The 22868-nt window shown below is 54.8% G+C and overlaps 1 protein-coding gene across 4 annotated transcripts in view; it reads left to right on the top strand.

The window, feature by feature from the left end:
* CUEDC1 (CUE domain containing 1) overlaps nt 1–16177 on the top strand; it is a 94951-nt gene extending 78774 nt beyond the window's left edge. For 2 of the 4 annotated variants that reach the window (XM_030827752.1, XM_030827753.1), the window contains exons 4-11: nt 4046–4172; nt 4907–5099; nt 6395–6478; nt 8569–8640; nt 9517–9610; nt 10345–10403; nt 11213–11283; nt 14456–16177. In XM_030827752.1, coding sequence (XP_030683612.1) covers nt 4046–4172; nt 4907–5099; nt 6395–6478; nt 8569–8640; nt 9517–9610; nt 10345–10403; nt 11213–11280 — 697 coding nt within the window. In that variant the 3' untranslated portion in view covers nt 11281–11283; nt 14456–16177. Of the gene's footprint in view, nt 1–4045; nt 4173–4906; nt 5100–6394; nt 6479–8568; nt 8641–9516; nt 9611–10344; nt 10404–11212; nt 11284–14382 lie in introns of all 4 variants that reach the window. The other 2 variants (XM_030827755.1, XM_030827754.1) reach the window with 2 other exon arrangements.
* The last annotated feature ends 6691 nt before the right edge of the window (nt 16178–22868 follow it).

Below are 22868 nucleotides of genomic sequence, written 5' to 3'. Positions count from 1 at the left end.
TAAGCCACCGGGCCTACACCCACCCCCACCTTTTTTTTTAATATTCCAATACACTTTTGCAAAAAGTTCAGTTTCTGCTAGGCAAAGTGGTTCCACCTATTTTTCAGAAGGGAAAACTGAGGCCATAAGAGAAAGGATTTTTTTTTCTTTAAAGAGAAACAGGGTCTCACTATGTTGCCCATGGTGAATTTGAACTCCTGGGCTCTAGCAGTCCTCCCACTTCAGCCTCCCAAATAGCTGGGACTACAGGGCATACCATCATGCTTGGCTGAAAATCCCAGTAGAAATGTGGTATGGATATCCATGCCACATCCTCCCTCCATACTCTGGCTGGGCGTTCAGCCTGCTGTGGGTGGGGGCCGGGGTGGTGATGGGAGCCCCACTTGGGGGCAAGGTAACCTCAGCACTACAGCAAGGCTCAGGAGACCCTGTGGGCTTTCGACAAGTTACTGCTCTTGCTTAAGGTTCTGGAGCCTAACTCAGGAAATGAAGGCTTTGCTGGGCTGGGAGTGGATGCACTGGGGAGAACTCAACTTGTGGAGTCAGACAGAAGCGGTCTGTGCTCCCCACCCCTTCCTTCAGCTGCCTAGCTTAGAATTCTTCAGGCACCTTTGCAATGTGGCCTTTGGCTCATTGCTTAACCTCTCTGAGCCTCGTATGCCTCACCTGAAACGGGAATAGTAATTTCCACCTTAGCACTGTTAGGAGGATTGAATGAGATGTGTGTGGAGCGGTTAGCACAGAACCAGGTATAGAGCAGACCTATAATCAGTGGTTTACTGCTCCTTCCTGCCCCCAGCTACACTGGCTGGCCTCTGAGTTCAGCTCTAACATTGAACATTGAGACCAGGGGCGAGGCTTCCCCCAGAGGCCAGTGTTAGTAGAGGCACAGGTCCCTTTGCCCGAGGATGGCTCTGCTAGACCTGGGCCTCTAGGCCATCTCCAGTGCCTTGTCCAGTCCCTCCATCCAGAACATTCATTTCCAGCATTTACTGAGTTGCCTGCTGTATGCAGGTGCTGAGCCATGTGTATGATGAGGTGGTGAGTACAGCGCTCCTGAACCATGTGTGTGAACCATGTGCTGAGCTGTGTGTGTGATGTGGAGGTGAATACGGCACCGCTGAACCATGTGTGTCAACCATGTGCTGAGCCGTGTGTGTGATGTGGAGGTGAATACGGCACTGCTGAACCATGTGTATGAACATGTGCTGAGCCGTGTGTGTGATGTAGAGATGAATACGGTGCTGCCTGTTTGCCCACACACTGCCAAGGAGATCAGGGTCTAGGGAAGCTGAAGACACGGGGGCAGGGAAGGCTGCCAGGAGAAACTGATGTCCAGGCTGTGACCTGAAGGCCACATTAGCAGTAATGTGAAGAAGCAGAGGACAGGGAGGCGCTCAAAGGAAGGAGCACTTGCAGAGCCCGGGAGGCAGGAAAGAGGGCTCATCTGGGGACCTCCTGGAAGTATCTAATGGCGGGTGGGGCTGGAGAGGCAAGCAGATCAAAGGCCCTGTGGCCCTCCAGGGAGCTTCCATCTTCTCTTGCAGCCAGCGGGGAGCCATTCAAGGGCCTTAAGCTGGAGAGCAACACGATCAGGTTCCATCAGGTTCGTGTTGTAGGAAACTTCCTTTGGCTGCTGAGGGAGATCAGATTTGAGCGGGGGAATGGCCTGGCCCCCTTCTGCTACCTCCAGTCACTGGGGTGCCGAGAACCTGCAGATGGGGCAGAGTTTGGGAGTGTGGGTATTGGCCTGCTAGGGCACAGAGAGGCAGGGCCACCCTGGGGAGCATGCTTCAAATGTCACAATCCCTGGGCCCAAGTTTTGCCTGGATGATGCGTGTGTCCTGGGACATGGCTTGAACCCCCTCTGGACCTCAATGTCCAATTCTTACCAAAAATTTTACCTGGAAGTCCTGTCTCTGAAATCCATTTCCATCAGGTCTGATGTTCCATGGGTAAACCTGGGGGTCCGATGGGGCTTGAAGTTGCAGTTTTGGGGTCCAGAGGCAGAGGCTCTGGGCTGGGAAATCCTCCCCAGCGTCTCTGTCTTTCCCCTCCCCCAGTCTGTCCTTCCCTCCATCTGTCTGAAAGAAAGACAGTCTCTGAAACCCAGGGGACCCTTCCACACAGGCCGCCTGCTGTTTTTCCGTTAAAATTACAGCCTTGGAAGTTTTTTTTTTATTTGCGTCTCAGCTCATTTCTGACATTCCTTTCCGACCACAATGGAGTTGCCTGGGCTGCCTGTGCTCAGGGCCCCCTGGCTCACGCAGCTGTGGGCTGACCTCATCTCTACCAGTGCCAGCCAAGGGGCCAGGAGGGGGCTGGGCCTGGCCTTCCTTCAGGACTACAGGCCCAGCAGCAAGGAAACTCAGCTGACAACAGGGGCCTCCTCCAACTTGTCCCCTTCTCCACTTGGAGTCTTCATGGCTAGAGGGGTCCAGATGCACCTCTGAGGTTCTCCCTCCACTGCTTTCCTGGGTGGCTCCGAGGTGTGGTTAAGTTGGGGGTGGGCACCCATGTCCCAGATGAAGACCCTGAGACCCCAAGAACGGGTAATACCCCTGGCGAGGGTCCCTCTCTGCTGTAGCCTCGGGTGGTCTGCGAGTCCCTGAGAGATGAGGCTTCCTCTCTCCCCATCTCTGGCCTTTGGAGAAAAATGAAGCCTCCAACAGTGACAGAAGGTGGCAATGATGTAGAAAAAAATTTGGCCTAGGAATGGGAGTCCCGGGTTGTGATGCAAGCTGCTCTCCAGACCATTCCCTCTCCCCGTGTCTGTGCAGCGAGAGGGTGGACGAGGCGTGCTGGGGTTCCCTTGGCTCCAGTCTGCAAGAGCTGAGCTCCCACCAGGCACTTAGCAGCTGGTTATCCCGTCTGCTGCCGCCCCCGCCCCTTCCCCTCGCCCCCGCCGCCGGCCACCCGCCCAAAATAGAAAAGGAAAGGAAGTTATTTCCACAGTCAGCGGCAGCCCGGAAAAGCTCCCCTCCAGTGAGGGGGCGGGCGGGATTCCTAGAGCTGGAGACCAAATCAAAGCCAGGCCCAGAGCGAGAGCGGCCCCCACCGCCCGGCCCTCGGCTGCCTTCTCAGTGTGCCGTTTCCCTGATTCAGCGGAACACGTGTCCTGCGGTTGCCACGCTGCAGGCTGCCATGGAGCTGTGGGGAGCTCCTGGCCGGGCTCCGAGCTGCCCTCAGGCCCAGGGCGGTAGGGCGGGAGCCTGGGGGTCAGGGAGGGTGTGTGCCACCCCCTCTTCCTCTACTGCCTTGCCCAGCTGTTGGCTCTGCCATGGCACAGAGCTCCTGCCACACACACAACGGGCCTGGAAAGAGCGGCCCCAGAGAACCCTGAGAGCGAGATCCCTTCCACGCTCACATCTCCACGCACCTTTTCAGAGCACTGCTAGGACACGGCCTCCTGAGGGGCTCCCCAGCACCTGGGCAGGGAGGCAGCAGTTTCTAGATAAGGAAACCGAGCCCTAGAGGGAACAGGGGCCCACCTGACTACCCTGCCGGCTGGTGGTTGAGCCAGAACTGGAGCTCGAATCTGCGTTACCCTCTGTAGGGATCCTGGCGTCCCCATATGCCCCCTCCTCAGCAAACCAACATGCAGCAGGCTGTGCTGTTGGTGGCTTATGCGTCTGTTCCTTTGGACCATACCTATCAGTCAGCACCATGAGCCTGGCACTGTGTAGGTGCTGGGATAGAAGCATGAAAGGATACGATCCCTGTCGTCTTTAGGGGACATTTGTAAACATCTGTGGCTAAATCCACAGAGTTCCACATGTGCACCGTGGACAGACAGCTCTGTAGGTCCAGAGACCTGGAAGGGCACTGAGTGACTGCAGAGCATGAATGGCTGGGGAGTTCGCTGAGGCTGGTGGAGACATCTCCAGTGATGAGACAGAGTGATGGGCCTTTGTTCTGGAGGCAGTGGAGGCCATGGGAATCTCTGAGCAGGATCCGATCTGCCTGAGGACCTGGTGTGATGGGGCCAGGAGACCTGGGGTTGGGCTTAATGACTCCCTCTTCCCTGTCACCTCCCATCCCCTAGTACCGATGCGCTGGGCTCTGGAGCCCCTACAAGCCAGAGACGCTATCGGAACTGGAACCCACCACTGCTGGGCAACCTCCCGGATGACTTTCTCCGAATCCTGCCCCAGCAGCTGGACAGCATACAGGTAACGGGGGCCGCCCCTGCCTTCCACTCCCACCTGCTTGTCCAGCATCTCTCTTTGCCCACACAATTTGTGCCAGCCAGTTTTACTTCCTGATGTTTAAACCCAGGCTGAGCTATTTCTGTTGCCCTGGGTTCGCAGGGCAGGAATGCTGAACTGAAAGCCTCACTTGCTGCCTGGGCCTGGAGGTTTCCTGTCCTGTCCAGGGAAGGTGACAGCCTAAGGAGGCTGTCTGCTGCAGCAGTCACCTCAGGCTGGAGAGAGGCGGGCATGGGGTGGCCAATGGTGGAGGGCCAGAGCACCCCCTTCCTCCCTTGGCAAAGGGCCAGAGGCTGCTTCTTGCTGGATGTTGGCATGCCCCAAGGTGCCCCACAGCGGGGCAGGTCCACCCTGAGGCTGCTGGTGCAGGGAGAGGGTTGAGTTTGGGAATCGACGTATAGGCTGTTCCACAGTTTGCAGAGTTCTTTTCAGGACTGTTCAGGTTGTAGATGAAGGTATGAGGTGGTCCGTGGCGTGGAGGAAAAATAGTTTTTAGGCTACTGCTGTGTCCCCTGCAGCAATGGCTCTGACCTGTCCGCTGGATTTTGGCTTGCAACCAGGTTCCATTAGGAGGTATGAGCCTCAGGTGAGGGCTGGAGGATGTTGGACAGGGCGTGTGTGCAACCAGAGGGATGTGGACGTTTGTGCAACATGTACCCTTGTGTGTACACATTCGACATGCTCGCTCCCCTCCTCAGGGTAACGCTGGGGGCCCCAAGCCTGGGAGTGGAGAGGGAGGTCCACCTGCCATGGCTGGGCCAGGGCCCCGAGACCAGGAGAGTCGTTGGAAGCAGTACCTGGAGGACGAGAGGATCGCGCTTTTCCTGCAGAATGAGGAGTTCATGAAGGAGCTGCAACGGAACCGCGACTTCCTCCTTGCTCTGGAGAGAGGTGGGCAGTGCCTGCAGCCACTTCTCCCTGGCTGAAGAAGGGAGGCGATGCTGGCTTTAGCCTTCGGGCTCAGGAAGACACTGAGCTGGGGGCTGAGGGGGCCAGGTGCTTTCTGTCCTACTGAGGCATGACTCCCACCAAGTTATCCCGTAGGAGCCTCAGAATTCTGCCTATGGGGACCTGGGTCACTAGCCCACCCCTTTCTCCCTCGGGACTCAGAGGAAGAAGGGTGTGCACTCTTAGGCCTTCTTCCCTTTGCACACCTGCTCTGTGCCTTGACTGGCCTTGGCACAAGGCAGCAGGGAGAAGAGCACTGCCCCTCCTCACAGAGCCCCAGCCGCAAGGCAGGCGTGATGTGTCGAGCTCTGGAAACAGAACGACTGGGTTCGTGAATGCCAGGGTGGGGGAGGCTCTTGAGTGGAAGACCTTAGAGCAGGGGCTCTGGAACTTTGCAGGTATTTGGGTTGTCTCTGGGTGGGAGACCTTGCTCCCCAGCCTGGCTGCCTTTCCCCTGCAGGGTGGGAGTGCGTTTGGGGTAGAGGAGATGAGAGGGCTGTGGAGCTCTGTCCCTGTGACGGCCACAGCATGAGAGCTTGTGTGTGTAACCGATGATGTGTTGGTGGGGGAGGAGCAAGTTGTGGAGGGAGAAGGCTGGGCTGAGGCCCAAGGTTAGCCCCAGCTCTGCAGCAAAGGTGCTGGAAGCCTCAAGGCCTTTCCGTTTATTTTTTTATTTTTTGAGACATAGTCTCACTCTTGTCACCCAGGTTGAAGTGCAGTGGCTCAATCTCGGCTCACTGCAACCTCCGCCTCCCAGGTTCAAGTGTTTCTCCTGCCTCAGTCTTTCAAGTAGCTGGGATTATAGGCACACGCCACCGCACCTGGCTGATTTTTTATATTTTTAGTAGAGACGGGGTTTCACCATGTTGGCCAGGCTGGTCTCGAACTCCTGACCTCAGGTGATCTGCCTGCCTTAGCCTTCCAGTGTGCTGGAATTACAGGCATGAGCCACCATCCCTGGCCGTGCCTTTCTTTTTAAATGAGGGGGTTTGGACTCTACAGTCTCTCTGAGTCCTTTTAATTCTGACATTTGAGATGGCTGTCAGGCGGTAGTTTCTTTTACTGCTGGTTCTTTGAGAGCTGGTAGATGTTGTGTGCACTCATATTTTGGGTGCCCATGTGTGCTCAGGTGTGATTCTGGGGACTTAGCCTCTAGCAAACTACCATGTCCCAGCCCAGCCTGCCCCTGGGAGCCCAGGAGCTAACCTCTCTGACCTGTGAATATGGTCCTTTTCCAGATCGATTGAAATACGAATCCCAGAAATCTAAATCCAGCAGCGTGGCTGTCGGAAACGACTTTGGCTTTCCCTCTCCTGTCCCAGGTAACTTTGCCTTCCGGGGAAGAAAACCTAGAGGCATGGGGGTGCTCACACCCAACTTTGCTTTGCATATTTGGAGTTTGGGAAGAGGGTGAAAAAACAGATTGTGGGAGGGGGCCTGGGCCTCCTCAGCAGGCTGGCGGGGCCACTTCTGTCCCCACCTCCATATCCACTCCATTTAGCAGCTCTGGGGTCTTCCAATCCAGCCACTGCTGGGCTTCAGAGCCCACAGTTGTGATCAAGTAACATAGGCTGGCTGAACTCTCAACCCATGCCTCGAGTGTAGGCTAGTCAAGGACACATGGCCAGGTGCGGTGGCTCACGCCTGTAATCCCAGCTCTTTGAGAGGCCGAGGCGAGTGGATTGCTTGAGCCCAAGAGTTCAAGACCAGCCTGGATAACAAAATGAGACCCCCTACCTCTACCAAAAAAGTACCAAAAATTAGCTGGGCACATTGGCATGTGCTTGTAGTCCCAGCTACTCAGGAGGCTGAGGTGGGAGGATCACTTGAGCCCAGGAGGTTGAGGCTGCAGTGAGCTGTGATTATGCCACTGCACTCCAGCTTGGGTGACAGAGTGAGACCCTGTCTCCAAAAAAAAAAAAAAAAGAAGAAGAAGAAAAGGACCCCAAAATGCCCCATGGTGGGACTCAGAGACTAATAAGTCTTGTTCTGTGTCCTGGGGAAGCTTATGGTCTTGTAAGGAGAAATGCCCAGGTAGAACAAACTAGCAAAGCTGAGGACTTACTGATTTTAGCAAATGCATGGAAAAAAAGGAGGGCAGGATTAATCTGGGGAGTTGACTCATTCATTCATGATATAGCTGGAGAATATCTGCCTTCTGTTGGGCCCTGCCCTAGGTGTTGGAGGAAGAGGAATTTCTAGCTTTGTGTTCAAGGTGTTGGGAAGTAAGAATTGCCTGTCAAGAGGGCCAGGCCCTTCTGCTCCGAAGCTCTAATGGCTGAAGGAGGGTTGGATGGGGGTGAGGGGGCAGCAGTGCTCCTGGGATGCACAGACTACTGGGTTGAGCCACAGCTGGGAACGATGACCAGGTGCCTGTGTGCGAACAGTGGCCCCTCATCAGTCAGTGCCCCCTGCCCCACACGTACACAAACTGCCTGCCTCGGAGAAAGGCTCTTGCCTGGAATAGACCTTGCATCATGCAGTGGAGTTGGGGGTGGAGGAGCAGAGGGTTGGGGAGCTGAGCTGATCCCAGCTTGAAGGGAGACAATCCTGTGGAACTGACTCATAAGCAGCAGGCTGGAAGCTTAGGGCTCAGCAGATGTGCAGCTGGGAGTTTTAAGCAGGAGCCTCTTGTCCTTGATCCTGAATTAACTAGAGATACCAGGGCTGCTGAGATGGATCAGAGTGACTCAAAGGGGACTTAGCAGGCAAGGTGACTGGGGATTAACCAAGTTGCAGGACAGGGAGCAGGGGCTTCAGAAAGGCAGCAAAAGACCCAAGTGGATGCTGAGCGAGCCCGGGAGACTCTGGGTGGCCGGTGGGGTTCTGACTCCAGGACTAGTCCCATTCTAGTCCTACTCATTGTCTAATAGCCAGAAACCCTGTGGCTGGGAGGGAGCAATGGATGGACTTACCTGGCAGGAAGGACAAGGGACTTGCTACAGGTGAATGCCGGCTCTGAGCCAGCACCTCATTTGACTGTCACATGAATGTTGGGGTGCAGGAGGCCCCTGGTGTGCTGGTGAATGTTTCACAGCCAACTCTGGGTGCAGCGGGAGCCTGATATGTAGTGCTTGGTGACCTCCATGGTGGAAATACTCCCAGGCTACCAAGGTGATGTCATGAAACATGGAGTTGGTCAGAGGCGTGGACAGTTGGGAGCACACACGAGCTGGCTGTCCGCACACACCGAAGACCACTGAACCCTCCCCATTTTTACAGAGGAGGAAACAAAGTCCACAAGGGGAAGGAGGAGCTCCTGGAACTCCACATCCTCCTTGCTTTAAACTCCCTCCTGGCCGGGGAAGCAGCCTGCTCTTTCTTTGCATTTGTCCTCAGATGGGTGGGTAGGGCTGGGACAGCGGCCATGGCTGGCCACAGTGGCTGGCCTTCAGCAGGTGTCTCCTTCCAGGAACTGGCGACGCCAACCCCGCTGTGTCTGAAGATGCCTTATTCAGGGACAAGCTGAAACACATGGGAAAATGTGAGTCCCGCTCCGGCCCCTTCCCTCCCAGGCTTTTCTGAGACAGGCCCTGTGGCCTCCCAGGAGCGAGGGAGCCCCTCAGCATGTGTGATGCAGCTGACTCTTGGTGAACCAGTGACATTTTCATCGCAGGCTGGCTTCCTCAGCCTTCCTGCCTCACTTCCCTCTACAGCTGAGTCTAGATACAAATTAAGTTTTAAATCCTCTTGAGCCAGATGTCTGCAGAAAAATAACGTGCAACACATGCCCTCACCGCAATCCTCGTGTTCACGTTCTCTGTGGCTTGAAGAGGCTTGGCCGGAGCTGACTGCAGAGAGAGGCCCTTGCTAAGCCCCTTTTGGGGTGGGGGACCTCTTTCCACAAAGTCCTACCAGCCTTGAATGCCCCCTTCCCTCCCCCTCACCTCCCCGCCACACAGACCCACAGCCATGTGTGAATGAGGCTGCAATCCTTTCAGGCTCCATTTCAGGGAAAATCTCGGATTAGTCATGGAAATCCCAGAACCAACTTTGGAGGTGGCTAGGGGAGGGGCGGGAAGACGGTGGCGGTGGGAAAGCAAGCCAAGATGCGTTGCAGTGTGTTGCAGCCGGGGAGGGAATACTCGGATCTTGAGCCGCCTGCGGTCCCTGGGCCTGGCTCAGGGTGTCCTGTGCTGCCCCTGCAGGCTGGCCCAGGATGCAGCCTCTCGCTCCTGGGGTGGCGTCCTCAGGGGTCTGCGATTCCTGTCACCTCTCCCTCCCCAGCTCCTACCCTTGCCTGCCCCCTGCTCCCACTCCGGGGGGTCTTGGTCCTCCCCTGGCCTTTCCCACACCTGGGAGGAGGCCATCTGGTGTGCTGGCTGCTGAGAGAATGACTCACAGGTCTGTCTGCCCCCAGCCACCCGGAGGAAACTGTTTGAACTTGCCCGAGCCTTCTCAGAGAAGACCAAAATGAGGAAGTCAAAGAGGAAACACTTGTTGAAGCATCAGTCGTATCCTTTTCCAGCCTGGCACTGGTGGGGGTGGTGGAAGCCAAGGGCCACGGAGCAAGACCCCTGCTGGACTCACTGCAGCTGTGCCCTCCCCTGGGAGTGGAACTGGGCTCTGTGGCCTTCCCTTCCTCCTCCCCTCTCCTCCATGAGCTTGGCCACCAGTCTACTGCCCATCTCTCGTTGCCAACCAGGGACAAGGCCTAGAGAGCAGGGCAGCAGCTCCTATCTCCCTTCTGTAGGCCCAGAAGTTGTCCTATAACTTTTTTTTTGGTCTGAGGTCATGTACTTCTTGGGAGAAAAAGTGGTTCTTCCGTCAAAATCAAACCTTCCCCTCATTTCTCTAGTTGAACCGGTGCACGAGTCCTCCTCACTCCAAGCATGTTGGCCCTCCCTTCCTCGAGTAGAAATATGGCTTTCCACAGTTTTATCCGAACTCCTATTCATGCTTCTCAAACAGGGCCTAGGATAGCAGAGGCTCAGCAGCCAGAGGGAAACAGGGAGGAAGCTGTTTCTCCATCCCCAGAGATGTAAGCGGGGTGAGAGTGTCAGGGCCTGGCCACACCACTGACCTCAGGAAAAGGAGCTTGGGGGACAGTACTAGGGGTGTGGGGGGTCAGGTGGGTGTGTCAGATACCTCCAGAGCTTTGAGGGGTGGGGCAGAGAGTCAGTGGGACTGGGAGGACTAGGGCAGTGTCACCTCATCCCTGGGACGGTTTTCCTGAATGGCCTGGCAGGCTGGGGGCTGCCGCGTCAACAGCCAACCTCCTGGATGATGTAGAGGGCCACGCGTGTGGTGAGGCTGGAGGGGAGCCGTAAGCTCCAACTTCTCTATGATCGGTGATCTCCCAGCGGAGTTGCTGGGTGTTTCATGGGAGCACCCGCCCTGTCCCTGGAGGAACACACTGAGGGTTGGTGGGCAGGTGACTCAAAGAAATGGATCCCCCTGATTTGGTCAACATTGCGTCCCCCTTCCTGCAACCCCTGAAAGGGGGCCCTAGCCCTGCTTCCACCTAGATGTGTACCTGTAGCATGAAGTGCCAGGTACTGTTTCTGGGGAATATTCTTTTGGGTGTGAGGTGGCAGAGAGGCCTACCCCCATGGGGGACCCTCGGCCTGAGAACCAAGCACTGGGCAGCTTCAGTCTGTGGGCCCAGAGGCTTCTCAGCTTCACCCAGTCCCTTCCAAAGGCCACGTGGGCCAGAAGACTCTGCCTCAGACCCTACTGGGCCCGCAGCTGAGCCCTGATCCTCATGCCACATTTGAGGGTCAGGAGGCATCCAGAAACAAGGATTGGAAGGGCCTCAGAGGTCATCTAGATAGTCCAGCTTTTCCATCCCATTTTATAGATGAGGAAATTGAGGCCCAAAGACGAGGGGAGAACTTGTCCAAGGTCTCAGAGCTGAGTGGTGGACCCTGGCCAGCACCTGAGTGTCCTGCTGCCGCTCTCCCTGGACCCATGCATAGTCCACCTGGGGGGATCTGCACGGGCCCCAAATGAAGGGGGCAGAGAGAGTCGGGTCAGCTCTCTTGCCCAGTCTGGGGGCCGTGCCTGAGCGAGGCCCTGCAGGATAGAGGATGAGGCAGCTTCCCTCTCTTTTTCAGATGAAGACTTCCGGGGCAGGCGTCAGGAGGCGCCCAAGGTGGAGGAAGGCCTTCGAGAAGGACAGTAAGAGGTAAGGCCTGGAGCCATAGTTACCCAGGGACTGCCCAAGGCCGGGCCCCCAACACTGTGCACCCCGTGTGTCCTCCCAGGTGTCCAGAGGCGCTGGGCTCAGGCATCTGGGTAGCACAGGCCCCGCGTGTCTTCCCTCATAGTTGCGGCAGGGACACGGGCGTGGGAACTAGTCCATTGCATGTCTTTTTTGGTTATTTATTCATTTGACAAAAGATAAGCACACCTGCCTATGACAGATGCTGAGAACAGGAAAACAAAATCAGCTTTGACCTTGAAGAGTTTACAGTCCAGTTGAGAAGACAGTCCAGGACACACATAGCACACTGAGAGGACGATTTAAGAAAAACTGGCTGGGCACGGTGTCCCATGCCTGTAATCCCAGCACTTTGGGAGGCCAAGGTGGGTGGATCACCTGAGGTCAGGAGTTCGAGACCAGCTTGGCCAACATGGTGAAACCCTGTCTCTGCTAAAAATACAAAAATTAGCCTGGCGTGGTGGCAAGCGCCTGTAATCCCAGCTACTTGGGAGGCTGAGGCAGGAGAATCACTTGAATCTGGGAGGTGGAGGTGGCAGTGAGCCGAGATCACGCCATTGCACACAAGCCTGGGTGACAGGAGTGAAACTTCATCTCAAAAAAAAAAAAAAAAAAAAAAAGGCCAAAGGAAAACTGAGGTGGTCTCAACCCGGCTGTGCACACACAGAGCTCTCTCCAGCCCCCTGCTTGGGTTGGGTGGGCTGGGATACACCAGGATGAGGAAACCCTCCTGAGGCAGCGGTTTCTGGCTGAAGCCCTGGGCCTCCAAGCCATTTCTCCTCCTCGCTTCCTGTGCACCCCTTGGGGAGAAAGAGAAGATACCAAGGCCTCCTCCAGGACTTGGCCAAGACAGCTGTCCCTTTTCCAGCCCCCCTTTCCCATAGGAGAGGGGAAGCTGCCTGGCCTTCCCCAGACACTGGTCTGGTCCCAGTGGGCAGCATCTACAAGGCTTTCTTGAGTCGATGGTGTGCCAGGTATGGCCCTGTGTGAGACCATGGAGAAATACTCGCCTGCCTCAGGAGAGTCACAATGGAGGGAAACCGGGAACAAGTAAACACAAGTGCGCTCTCTCCTCTGCCTGGGCAGCTGGCCCCCACACCTGCTCCACCTGACTCCCTACCACATCTCCCACCAGGCACTGCAGTCCCTTCCATTCCCCTCGGGCTTTCCTCAAACACAGAGCTGCAGCCCACTTCCCACTGTCCTGGAATGCCCAGATAGAGCCTGCCAGGGAATCGCCTCCACTGTCACCCCATGCTGCTACTGTCTCCACGCCCTTCTCCTTCCTACTGGACCCCAGGGAAAACGGGTCCTGTCCAAACCACCCCTACATCAAAACCTTGCTCATCATTCATTCATGCATTCATTTATTTATTTTGAGACAGTCTCGCTCTGTTGCCCAGGCTGGAGTGCAGTGGCACAATCTCGGCTCATTGCAACCTCCACCTCTCAGGTTCAAGCGATTCTCCTGCCTCAGCCTCCCGAGTAGCCGGGATTATAGGCACCCACTATCGTGCCTGGCTAATTTGTTTTTGTATTTTTAGTAGAGATGGATTTTTGCCATGTTGGCCAGGCTGGTTTCGAACATCTGACCCCAGGTGACCTGCCCGCCTGGACCTCCCAAAGTGCTAGGATTACAGGTGTGAGCCACCGCACCCGCACCTCATCATTTATTTCTGTCCTGTGACTTCCAGCTTATCCCTTTCCAGCTCCTTCTGCAAGCTGACATCCTCCTCCTCCTCCCCTTAAACACCAAGGGTCCTTGAGTCTTCCTTGCCATCCTCCTTCATCCACTACAGGCTGACAGCCCCTGCCATCACCCGGATTGACTCGGAGGTCACCCAGCAGCTCAGGGCCTTAGTCTCTTCTGCATTCTTCTGGTGTTCTTCCACACGGACTCCCCTGATCTCTCCTGAAGCTGCCCTCCCTTGGCTCCTGTGACCCCAGGAAGCCTGGTTCTCCTTACTGTCTCCCGGCTCCTGTTGCTCCACCCACTCCCTAAATACTGGTTCTCCTTGTTGCTCTGCCCTTGACCCTCTTCGAAGTCTTCTCGCTGCCCACTCTGGCAGTGCCTCCGCCCTCTTTTATAGCACCAGCAACACTTCTGCGCATCTGGCTCCTACATCTGAATCTCCATCGCAGTTAGGCTTCCAGAGCTGCTTCGTGTCCCCAGCTGCACCCAAGATTTTCTTTTCAGCCTTGGATGGCAACTCAGTCTCTCCTCCTGACTGCCCCCTTTCATTCTCTTTTCTGTTCCTTCCATTACCACCCTGACAGATGCTCATCACCTAGGTCACAGCCCTGTTCTCTTCACTGCCCCTACCTACTCTGATTATCCCACCACCAAAACACCACTTTAGTTCCATTTCTCCTGTGCTCTTTGAATGAATCTTTTTTTTTTCTTTTTCTTTTTCTTTTTCTTTTTTTTTTGAGATGGAGTCTCGTTCTGTTGCCCAGGCTGGAGTGCTGTGGTGCAATCTCAGCTCACTGCAACCTCCCCCTACCAAGTTCAAGCCATTCTCCTGCCTCAGCCTCCCGAGTAGCTGGGACTACAGGCACGTGCCACCACGCCCGGCTAATTTTTGTATTTTTAGTAGAGACGGGGTTTCACCATGCTGGTTAGGCTGGTCTTGAACCCCTGACCTCGGCCCGCCTCAGCCTCCCAAAGTGCTGAGATTACAGGCGTGAGCCACAGCGCCCGGCCTGAATGAGTCTTCTGAGTAAAGTCTTCAGCCTGGTGTCTGACTCCTACCAAGTTCTGCCCCCAGTTGACTTTTCTCCACCTACAGGTCTCTGTGGCCTAGCTCCCCTGAGCTATGACATATTAGAATGGGCCAGGTACCCTCCCACCTTGAAGCCCTCCCCTACAGCTGCTTCCCCCCGGGATTCCATTCCCCCATTCCATCTCGTGCTGCCAGAGTCCCTGCAGCTGGGCAAGCTGGAATGGTTCTAGGAATTTGAATGGGGGGATGACCCAAGCAGAGTTCTACGGCTGACCTCGAGTCCCTGGAGAAAGGAGAGGGCTTAGGTCTTTGGTAACTTCTTCCAAAACTGTCTCTCCAGGAACCAGTGACCGGGAAGGACCACCGGGCTCCTTTGAAAAAGACTCCTCCCATCCCCTTTTTTCCCCTACCAGATGCCAGCAGCTCTTCCTTGCCAGAGATGATCTGACCCGGTGGGGGCAGCTGGAAAGCAACACTGGCCCCAGCTGAAGGGCCCAGCTGCAGCCGGACAGATGGTGCTTGAGAACCGAGGCCCAGTGATCCTCCAGCCACAGTCCAGCCCAACCACTGCCACTTTCCATGGGACTTAGAACTTCGGAGTTGCTGTCTTGCAATTGGAGGAAGGACCTGAGGCCCCTATAGGCAGCAGCCAGTTACAGCCCCTTTTGTAGCCAGGCGTTCCTATGGTCAAAGAGTGGAAATGCAGGAACCAACCTCCCTTAAAAAAAAAAAAATTCCAGAAAGCAGATGAAAGTTGGAATATGGAAAAGGGCAAGATGACCCCACCCGAGGCTCTTTGGCCTGAAGGTGGAGTCCCTGCCTCCCTCCGTTCCCTATCTCTCCTGTCACAGACTCTGCCTGACCCTCCTTCCTCAGCTCCCTTCTGGTCCCCCTTCCTCAGCTCCCTTCTGGTCCCCCTTCCTCAGCTCCCTCTGGGCACTTGTGCCCTTCCCTTCCATGGCCTCCTGTATCTCAGCCTTCCCCCCGGGGCTGCTGGCCCAGCACACAAGCCCTGCACCCAGCCTGGGTGGGAGGTCCCTGGCCAGTCCTCCAGGCACTCTGAGGAGCTATGGGCTACTGCAAAGAGCATCTGCTGACTGCCCCGTCTGGCCTCATCGGGCCGCTGCTGTTAGGGATGGGCTTACTCCCAGCAGCTCCCCATCACCCAGCAGGGATGGGGAGGGTGGCCACCCCGGAGCTGGAGGACTTTGGGGAGGCAGGGTCTTTCATTTGGCAGCAGACAAAAGCCAGTTCTGGAGTCACACCACAGTGGGGGCTCACAGGGGCTCTGACTCCCCAGCTGGACTGGAAGCCCTGCTGTCCGAGGGTGGGCAGCGGTGGGCCCTGGAGTGACCCCTTTGAGCAGGTGCAGGGCTGAAGAGCAAGGCGGAAAGGCCGCCAGCCTGGGTGGGAGCGCCTGGGGCAGAAGGGCTTGCTGGGTGCCCCTGAGAAGAGGGGGTGATCTCAGGAGGAGAACTCTGATTCTAGGAACGCTTACATGGCACTGATCACTGCCACGGGGAGAGAGGCTGCCCAGCCCGTGGCCCCGCCCTGGACATGGGAGCGTGCAGACCTTCCGGAGAGCCGGGAAGCCTGGGCAGGCAGGAGGCTTCGGCGCGGCTTTGGGAGGTTGCGAGTGGCATCCGAGCCTTGGCCGGGCCCTGGTGGCCTCCGTGGCCCCAAGATCACAAGGGCGTAGCGAAGGCGAGCCGGCGATCGCACCTCGTCCCGCCCATCCTGCCCGGACTCCGAACACCGAGCTTCCCCTCGCTGGGGAGGGCCGGGACGCGCCGCCGCCGCCGCCGCCGAGCGTGACCAAGTTTGGAAACGCGCGCGGGGCCGGGACGCTGGCTCGGGGGGCCCTGCCAAGGAGCGGCCGCCCCCTCTGCTGCTCCCCGCGCCAGGCCTGGGGCCCTGGAGGGAGGGGGAGGTCTCCGAGGAGTGCCTCGGTCCCCCAGCTCGAGTTCCCGACGGGTCTCTGAGCCTTCCCCGCGCCAGGACCGGGCGCACTGTCGGGGAAGCCCCAGCCCCACGTCTGTGAGTGTTGCTTTGTTATCTTTTTTCCTCCTATGTGTGGGTTTTTTCTTGGAGCTGTTTCATAGGAATTCCTGTAATAAAGAGTTGGTGTTCTCTTGGTGCTCTGATGTGGCCAGCGGCGTGGGACGGACCCTTCTGCTCCCTCCTCGCTCCCGGCCTGGGGCAGGGTTTGTTCCCAGGAGCCCCGCGTCGCATCCCTAGGGTACCTCTGCCTAGCCTGGCCCATTCACCCGCAGCGCTCTCCGACTGCACTCTCGAGGTGACACCTGCGGCACCGCTGCACCGCAACCTTGCGGACCTGCCGGCTGTGTCTAGCGCTGTCGCCTTCCTGTTTGGCCCAGGACGGTAAACCGCTTGCTGATAGGCAAGGGAAACACCATGGGAAAGCCGGTCTGTTGCGAAAGCTCCAGACCGCCACCTCCCTAAATAAACAGCTTCGGGATTAAAGGCAGACTGGAGGTTGCAGGGAAGTGCAATTTCAGACTTCAAAGGGAACTCAGAGATCGCCCCAGTTGATACATCTCTCCTTCCTCCTCCTCCTCCAGCTCAGCCGGACTACCTCTCCCCCCACCCACACCCTTCCCCCGCCCTCCGCCACAGGGACGGGGCCCTCGCTGCCAGAAGAGGAAGCTGGTGCCGTTTCCAGACAGGGCAGTTCTCAAGGTCGAAGTTTTTCCTTGTGTTGAGCCAACGGCCTCCTAGGGCTTCCAACCACACACCTTGCTCCTGGGCTCCGGGTCACTGTTGCCAAGGCTGCCCCTCTTGCCCCGATGCCATGTTTCAGCTCAGTGACCTCACCGTCTGTCTTCCCTGACAACTCCTGTGCCTCCTGCACTCCCTGCAGGGGCCTCCCCACCCATCAAGGTCTGGCCCCACTCCCAGTCAGACCCAGGGGGGCTTGTAAAGTGGCACACCTGGGACAGGGTGACGCTCCACATGAGCTGTCCTGAGCAAACCAGGATTATCCTGCAGCCCTGGTTCTCTGCATGGTATTCATTGCCTGGGAAGCTGTTCCAAATGCCAATTCTTTTTTTTTTTTTTTTTTTTTTTGAGACGGAGTCCCGCTCTGTCACCCAGGCTGGAGTGCAGTGGCGCGATCTCGGCTCACTGCAAGCTCCGCCTCCCGGGTTCACGCCATTCTCCTGCCTCAGCCTCTCCGAGTAGCTGGGACTACAGGCGCCCGCCACCACGCCCGGCTAATTTTTTGTATTTTTAGTAGAGACGGGGTTTCACCGTGGTCTCGATATCCTGACCTCGTGATCCACCCGCCTCGGCCTCCCAAAGTGCTGGGATTACAAGCGTGAGCCACCACGCCCGGCTCCAAATGCCAATTCTTAGTCCCATCTGAGACCTACTGAGTCAGAAACTCTGGAGGTACAGCCCAGCAACCTGTGATTCTGATGCACACCACAGTTTGGGAACCATGGTACCAGGCCAGTACCTAGCACTGGCTGCACAGAATTACTTGAGTAGCTTCAAAAAAATCCTGGCCAAGACCAGGCTTGGTGGCTCACACTTATAATCCCAGCACTTTGACAGGTCGAGGCAGCAGGATCGCTTGAGCCCAGGAGTTCAAGACCAGCCTGGGCAACGAAGTGAGACCCATCCCCCAACCCCCCGCATCTCTACAAAAAAAAAAAAAAAAATAGCTGGGTTGGTGGCACACATGTAATCCAAGCTACACGGGAGGCTGAGGTGGGAGGATCGCTTGAGCCCAGGAGGTCGAGGCTGCAGTGAGCTGTGATCATGCCACTGCACTCCAGCCTGGGTGACAAAGCAAGACCCTGTCTCAATTAAAAAAATAGATCCTGGCCAGCCCTTGTGGTTCGTGCCTGTAATCCCAGCACTTTGGGAGGCCAAAGTGGGAGGATTGTTTGAGGTCAGGAATTTGACATTACAGTGAGCTATAATTGAGCCACCGCACTCCAGCCTGGGTGACAGAGCAAGACCTCATCTCTATTAAAGAAAAAAAGTCCTGATGTTCAGTACCCTAGACCAATTAAATCAACTATGGGTTTTTTTTTTTTTAAAAGCTCCTAAGTAATTAAATTTGCCGTCAAGCTTGAGGACCAGCCCACTTGGCAATGTGTTAGGTGTTTTAGCCCATTTGATCTTGCCCAATAACGATCACTTTACAGATAGTACAATTACAGTTCAGAGAGGTTAAGTAACTTATCCAAGATCACAGAGCTAGAATGTCATGAGGCCAGAAAAGGAGGCCGAGGGCTGCCTGACTCCAAAACTTGTGTTGCCTCCTCTACACCCCTGCTGCTCAAAGTGTGCTCTGTGGACCAGCAGCATCGCCATCCCCTGCGAGCTTGTTAGGAAGGCATATTATCAGGCCCCATTCCAGATCTGAATCTGAAACTGGCGTGCATTTTAACAAGCCCTTCAGATCATTCTGATACATGCTCAAATTTGAGAACCACAGTTCCATAATCTGACTACTCACAGCTTGGTCTATGGACCAGCAACATTCATTATTACCTGGGAGCTTGTTAGAAACAGAATCTCAGGCTCTGCCCCAGCCTCACTGGATCAGAATTCGCATTTTAACAAGCTCTTCAGGTGACTTCTATGCACATTAAAGCTAGAGAAACACTGCTCTAGAACACTGGTTCTCAAACTTGCTGTACATTAGAATCATTTCTGATGTTTGGGTCTCATTCCCAGAGATTCTGATTTAATTGGTTTGGGATTTAGCCTGAGAATCAGATTGTAAAATCCCAGGTGCTTCTAATATGCAGCAAATTTGAGACCCTTACACCATTTTGCCTGTTAGTGTAACTGACACTGGAGATGACTGTAATCAGAGAGAGAAAGAGAGGGAGAATGCTTACCAGGTCTAACAAGGAGTGCAGGAGATGAAGCCTCCGCTGGAGCCGCTGACTCCTGGTTAAAGATGGCTATGGGTCCGGGGGCAGGGACAGGCTGGACCAGATGACTGCCTTAGCCACCTACCCTCATGCTGCTTGCTCATCTGCAAGTGCTGAGCTCCTGGTATCCACAAGGTGATACTTGCAGATTTATCCTCTGCAAAAATGCAGAGCTGGGCTATCTGAAGTCTGGTCCAGCCAGGGCCCCTTCCCTATCTTGATGATGCTTTGATGTCCTCAGGGATCAGCCCCAACTTGAAAGGCGATCATGGGTCTGGAAAATGCTGTGCCCACAAGAATTGGCCTGGTTATTACCATGCTGGGCTCTCAATCCTCCCTTCGTTTTCTTGAAGCAACTGGTTGGAGATAGGGTCTGGGGGGAAAACAGGAGACTTTCCTCTGCAGAATGAAGCAGGCAGGCAAGGTGTGGTATGATAAAGATGGTAGCTCTTTATCAAGTGTTTATTGTGTGCCAGACACTCTCCTAGGGTACTTTACCGAATCCTTCACAACAATTATATGAAATCAGTATTACTACTTGCGTTTCACACAGAGATGTTAAAGTCCTTACTCAACATCTACGCTCAGTAAGAGGTGGTAGTACCTGCATATGAACCCAGGCAGCTGAGCTCCCGAGATGATACCTAAACACTAAACATGGTGGGGTCGGGTTGGGATGCAGGGGGATGGGGTTAAGATGCAGCACCTCTGCACAGATGCAATCTGTGGAGCACAGAAAGGGCCCACTTGCTCAAAAACATCACCACAGTGATCTGTGATCCAACAGAGTGCCTGGAACGCCGCCATTAGCATTCTTTATCTGGTTTTAAAAACAATCTCTTAGCATTTCCATTAAATGGCAAATATGCTATTGAGAGAGAAGCACATGAACTCCTTATGCCCATTATCACAGCATAGATTAATTTGTTGGATTAATGGGCTGCACCAGCTGGAGGAAGAGTTGGAAATTTCTGGAGGTGGCCAGGCGGGAGAGGGCGGGCATGTGAAGGGGGCTGTGTAAGTCGACTGCCACCTGGTGGTCATCTTGCAGAAGTGGCAGTCACTGGCCACTGAGACACCCAGCACCATTTTCCCAGAAGGAAGATGTGAGCACCTGTTTGGCCTTAAGCCAAAGAAACAGAGGGAAATTTACTCTGTTCACATGGTTATATGTTTTCTAAAATTTGCAAAACAAAGATATTTTAAGGTTTTTCTTTTCTTTTCTTTCTTTTTTTTTTTTTTTTTGAGATGGAGTTTCACTCTTGTTGCCCAGGCTGGAGTGCAACAGCGTGATTTCAGCTCACTGCAACCCCCGCCTTCTGGGTTCAAGTGATTCTCCTGCCTCAGTGTCCTGAGTAGCTGGGATTACAGGCACCCACCACCATGCCCGGCTAAATTTTTGTATTTTAAGTAGAGACGGGGTTTCGCCATGTTGGCCAGACTGGTCTCGAACTCCTGACCTCAGGTGATCCACCCACCTTGGCCTCCCAAAGTGCTGGGATTACAGGCTGTGAGCCACTGCGCCTGGCCAAATTTTTTCTTAAGAGAGCCACTAAGATTAGATAAGCTTCAGGCCCCCCAAAACCAGCGTCTACCCTGAAGAGCTGAGGCTTGGAGCCAGGTGTTCTTTCTAGAGAGTAAAGAGTCACAATTATTTATCAGGACAAGAGGATTATTCCAGGGACTCCAGTGGGAGGAACTGTGAAACTCAGTACAAACAGCAATGCTTCCTTGCTTTGACCTTGCCATTCAAAGTGTGGTCTTTGGATATAGCGACCAACTGTCCTGGTTTTTTTGGATGCAGAACTTTCAGTGCCAAAACTGGGAAAGTCGTGGGCATACTTGGGTGGGTTGGTTATCCCAACTGCAGATCTGCAGCATTGGCATCAACCTGGAAGGTTGCTAGAAATGCAGACCCAGACCTACTGAGTCACACTGCATTTTCCAAGATCCGCAGCAAATTCATGTGCATATTAAAAGATCGAGTTGCTGTGGCTTCCCCAGGAAGAGAGGGGCCCACACTGGCCCTGAAATGTATGCCTTCAAGGGGTTTGGTGGGCTGCAAAACCCCACAGAGTGATTGCAACTGGCCTTGAATTCCAGCAATAAAAGGCCAGCTTCTGGCTCCAGGCCCAGCTGGCCCTTTTTCCCCTGGTCACAGTGACACAGGCCTCCCAGGGCATAAAGCACTTAGTTCTCTTCCTGAACTGGATTCTTCCTGGGGGCAAGCCCAGGTTTGGTGAAGAAAAGAGTGGGTAGCTAAATGAAAATAGTTTGTAGGCTGGGCGCGGTGGCTCACGCCTGTAAATCCTAGCACTTTGGGAGGCCGAGGTGGGTGGATCACCTGAGGTCAGGAATTCGAGACCAGCCTGGCCAACATGGTGTAACCCGGTCTCTACTAAAATTACAAAAATTAGCTGGGCGTGGGGGCGAGCGCCTGTAATCCCAGCTACTCAAGAGGCTGAGGCAGGAGAATCACTTGAACCCAGGAGGTGGAGGTTGCAGTGAGCCGAGATTCCGCTGCTGCACTCCATCTTGGGTGACAGAGCGAGATTCCATTTAAAAAAAAGGAAAGGCAAGAGGAAAGGAAAATAGTAGCTTGTATGTTGTTAGGTGAGTTTTTTTTTTTTTTTTTGAGTGAGTCTCAGCTCTGTCACCCAGGCTGGAGTGCAGTGCCACAATCATAGCTCACTGCAGCCTCGACTTCCAGGGCTCAAGCGATCCTCCCACCTCAGCCTCCCGAGTAGTTGGGACTACAGGCACATACTACCACGCCTGGCTAATTTATTGATTTTTAACAGAGACAAGGTCTCTCTGTATTGCTCAGGCTGCTGTCAAACTCCTGGGCTCAATCGATCCTTCCACCTCGGCCTCCCAAAGTGCTGGATTACAGGCATGAGTCATGGCAGCCAGCCTCAGGTGAGATTTAATTGAAGGACACTGTTGCTCTAAAGCATAGTCTGAAATTACCATCACTTGTATTTATTGAGTAGTTACCATATACCGGGCACTGTTTTAAACACTTAGCAGGTATGAACCCACTGGTGCCTCACTACAAACCCTCTGCTAGGTGCTATGATTATCCCCACTTTACAAATGAAGCTGAGGCCCAGAGGACTGTAAAAGAGAACTATCTGTCAGTGAGGCACAGAGGACAGCCAGACCAGAAATGCTCATGATGTGCAGTGAATGGTGAGGTAGGGGATTATTTCCATTCACCCACAGCTCTCTCCCTATCTGTGTATCTGGGGAAGGCGTCAAAGGAAAGCTGGGCCTGGGAGAGAGGGAGGGCTGGGTATGGACAGGCAGTGAAGGGAAGGCTGAGATGACAGCATCCTCATTTGTCCTAACTTGGCTTTATTTATCCATGCTGTTCACTGGAAAACTCTGAGAGCTGTGGGCCAAGCACCAGGCCGGGTGTGGGGAGGCAGAGCTAAAAGTCCTAGTTCCTGCCCTCAAAAAGGCCCCTGTAGCCAGACTCAGACAGATAAACAGAGTTACAACACAGACAGAGCCCTGAAAGAGATAAGCATAGGAAGGGAGGGAGCAGGTCTGGGCACTCACCCGATCTTACTGAGTGTGTGCTGGGGGCTGAAAAGCTTTTCCACCTGAACTGATTCTTGACCGTTCCTTGAAGCCTAGGAATGGGGTCTGAAGGGGAGCTCTCAGGAGAGGGGCACAAGCCCAACAGCCGGAAGGAAAGAGAAGGCACTCTGCCTCTTTTTTTTTTTTTTTTTTTTGAGATGGAGTCTTGGTCTGTCGCCCCGACTGGAATGCAGTGGCACGATCTCGGTTCACTGCAACCTCCACCTCCTGGGTTCAAGCAATTCTCTTGGCTCAGCCTCCCGAGTAGCTAGGATTGCAGGTGCCCACCACCATGCCTGGCTAATTTTTGTATTTGTAGTAGAGATGG

The sequence above is a fragment of the Nomascus leucogenys genome, chromosome 14, assembly GCF_006542625.1.
Source record: "Nomascus leucogenys isolate Asia chromosome 14, Asia_NLE_v1, whole genome shotgun sequence".
NCBI lineage: Eukaryota > Metazoa > Chordata > Mammalia > Primates > Hylobatidae > Nomascus > Nomascus leucogenys.
Note: the sequence above shows the minus strand (reverse complement) of the source record. Positions and strands in the feature narration are given on the sequence as shown.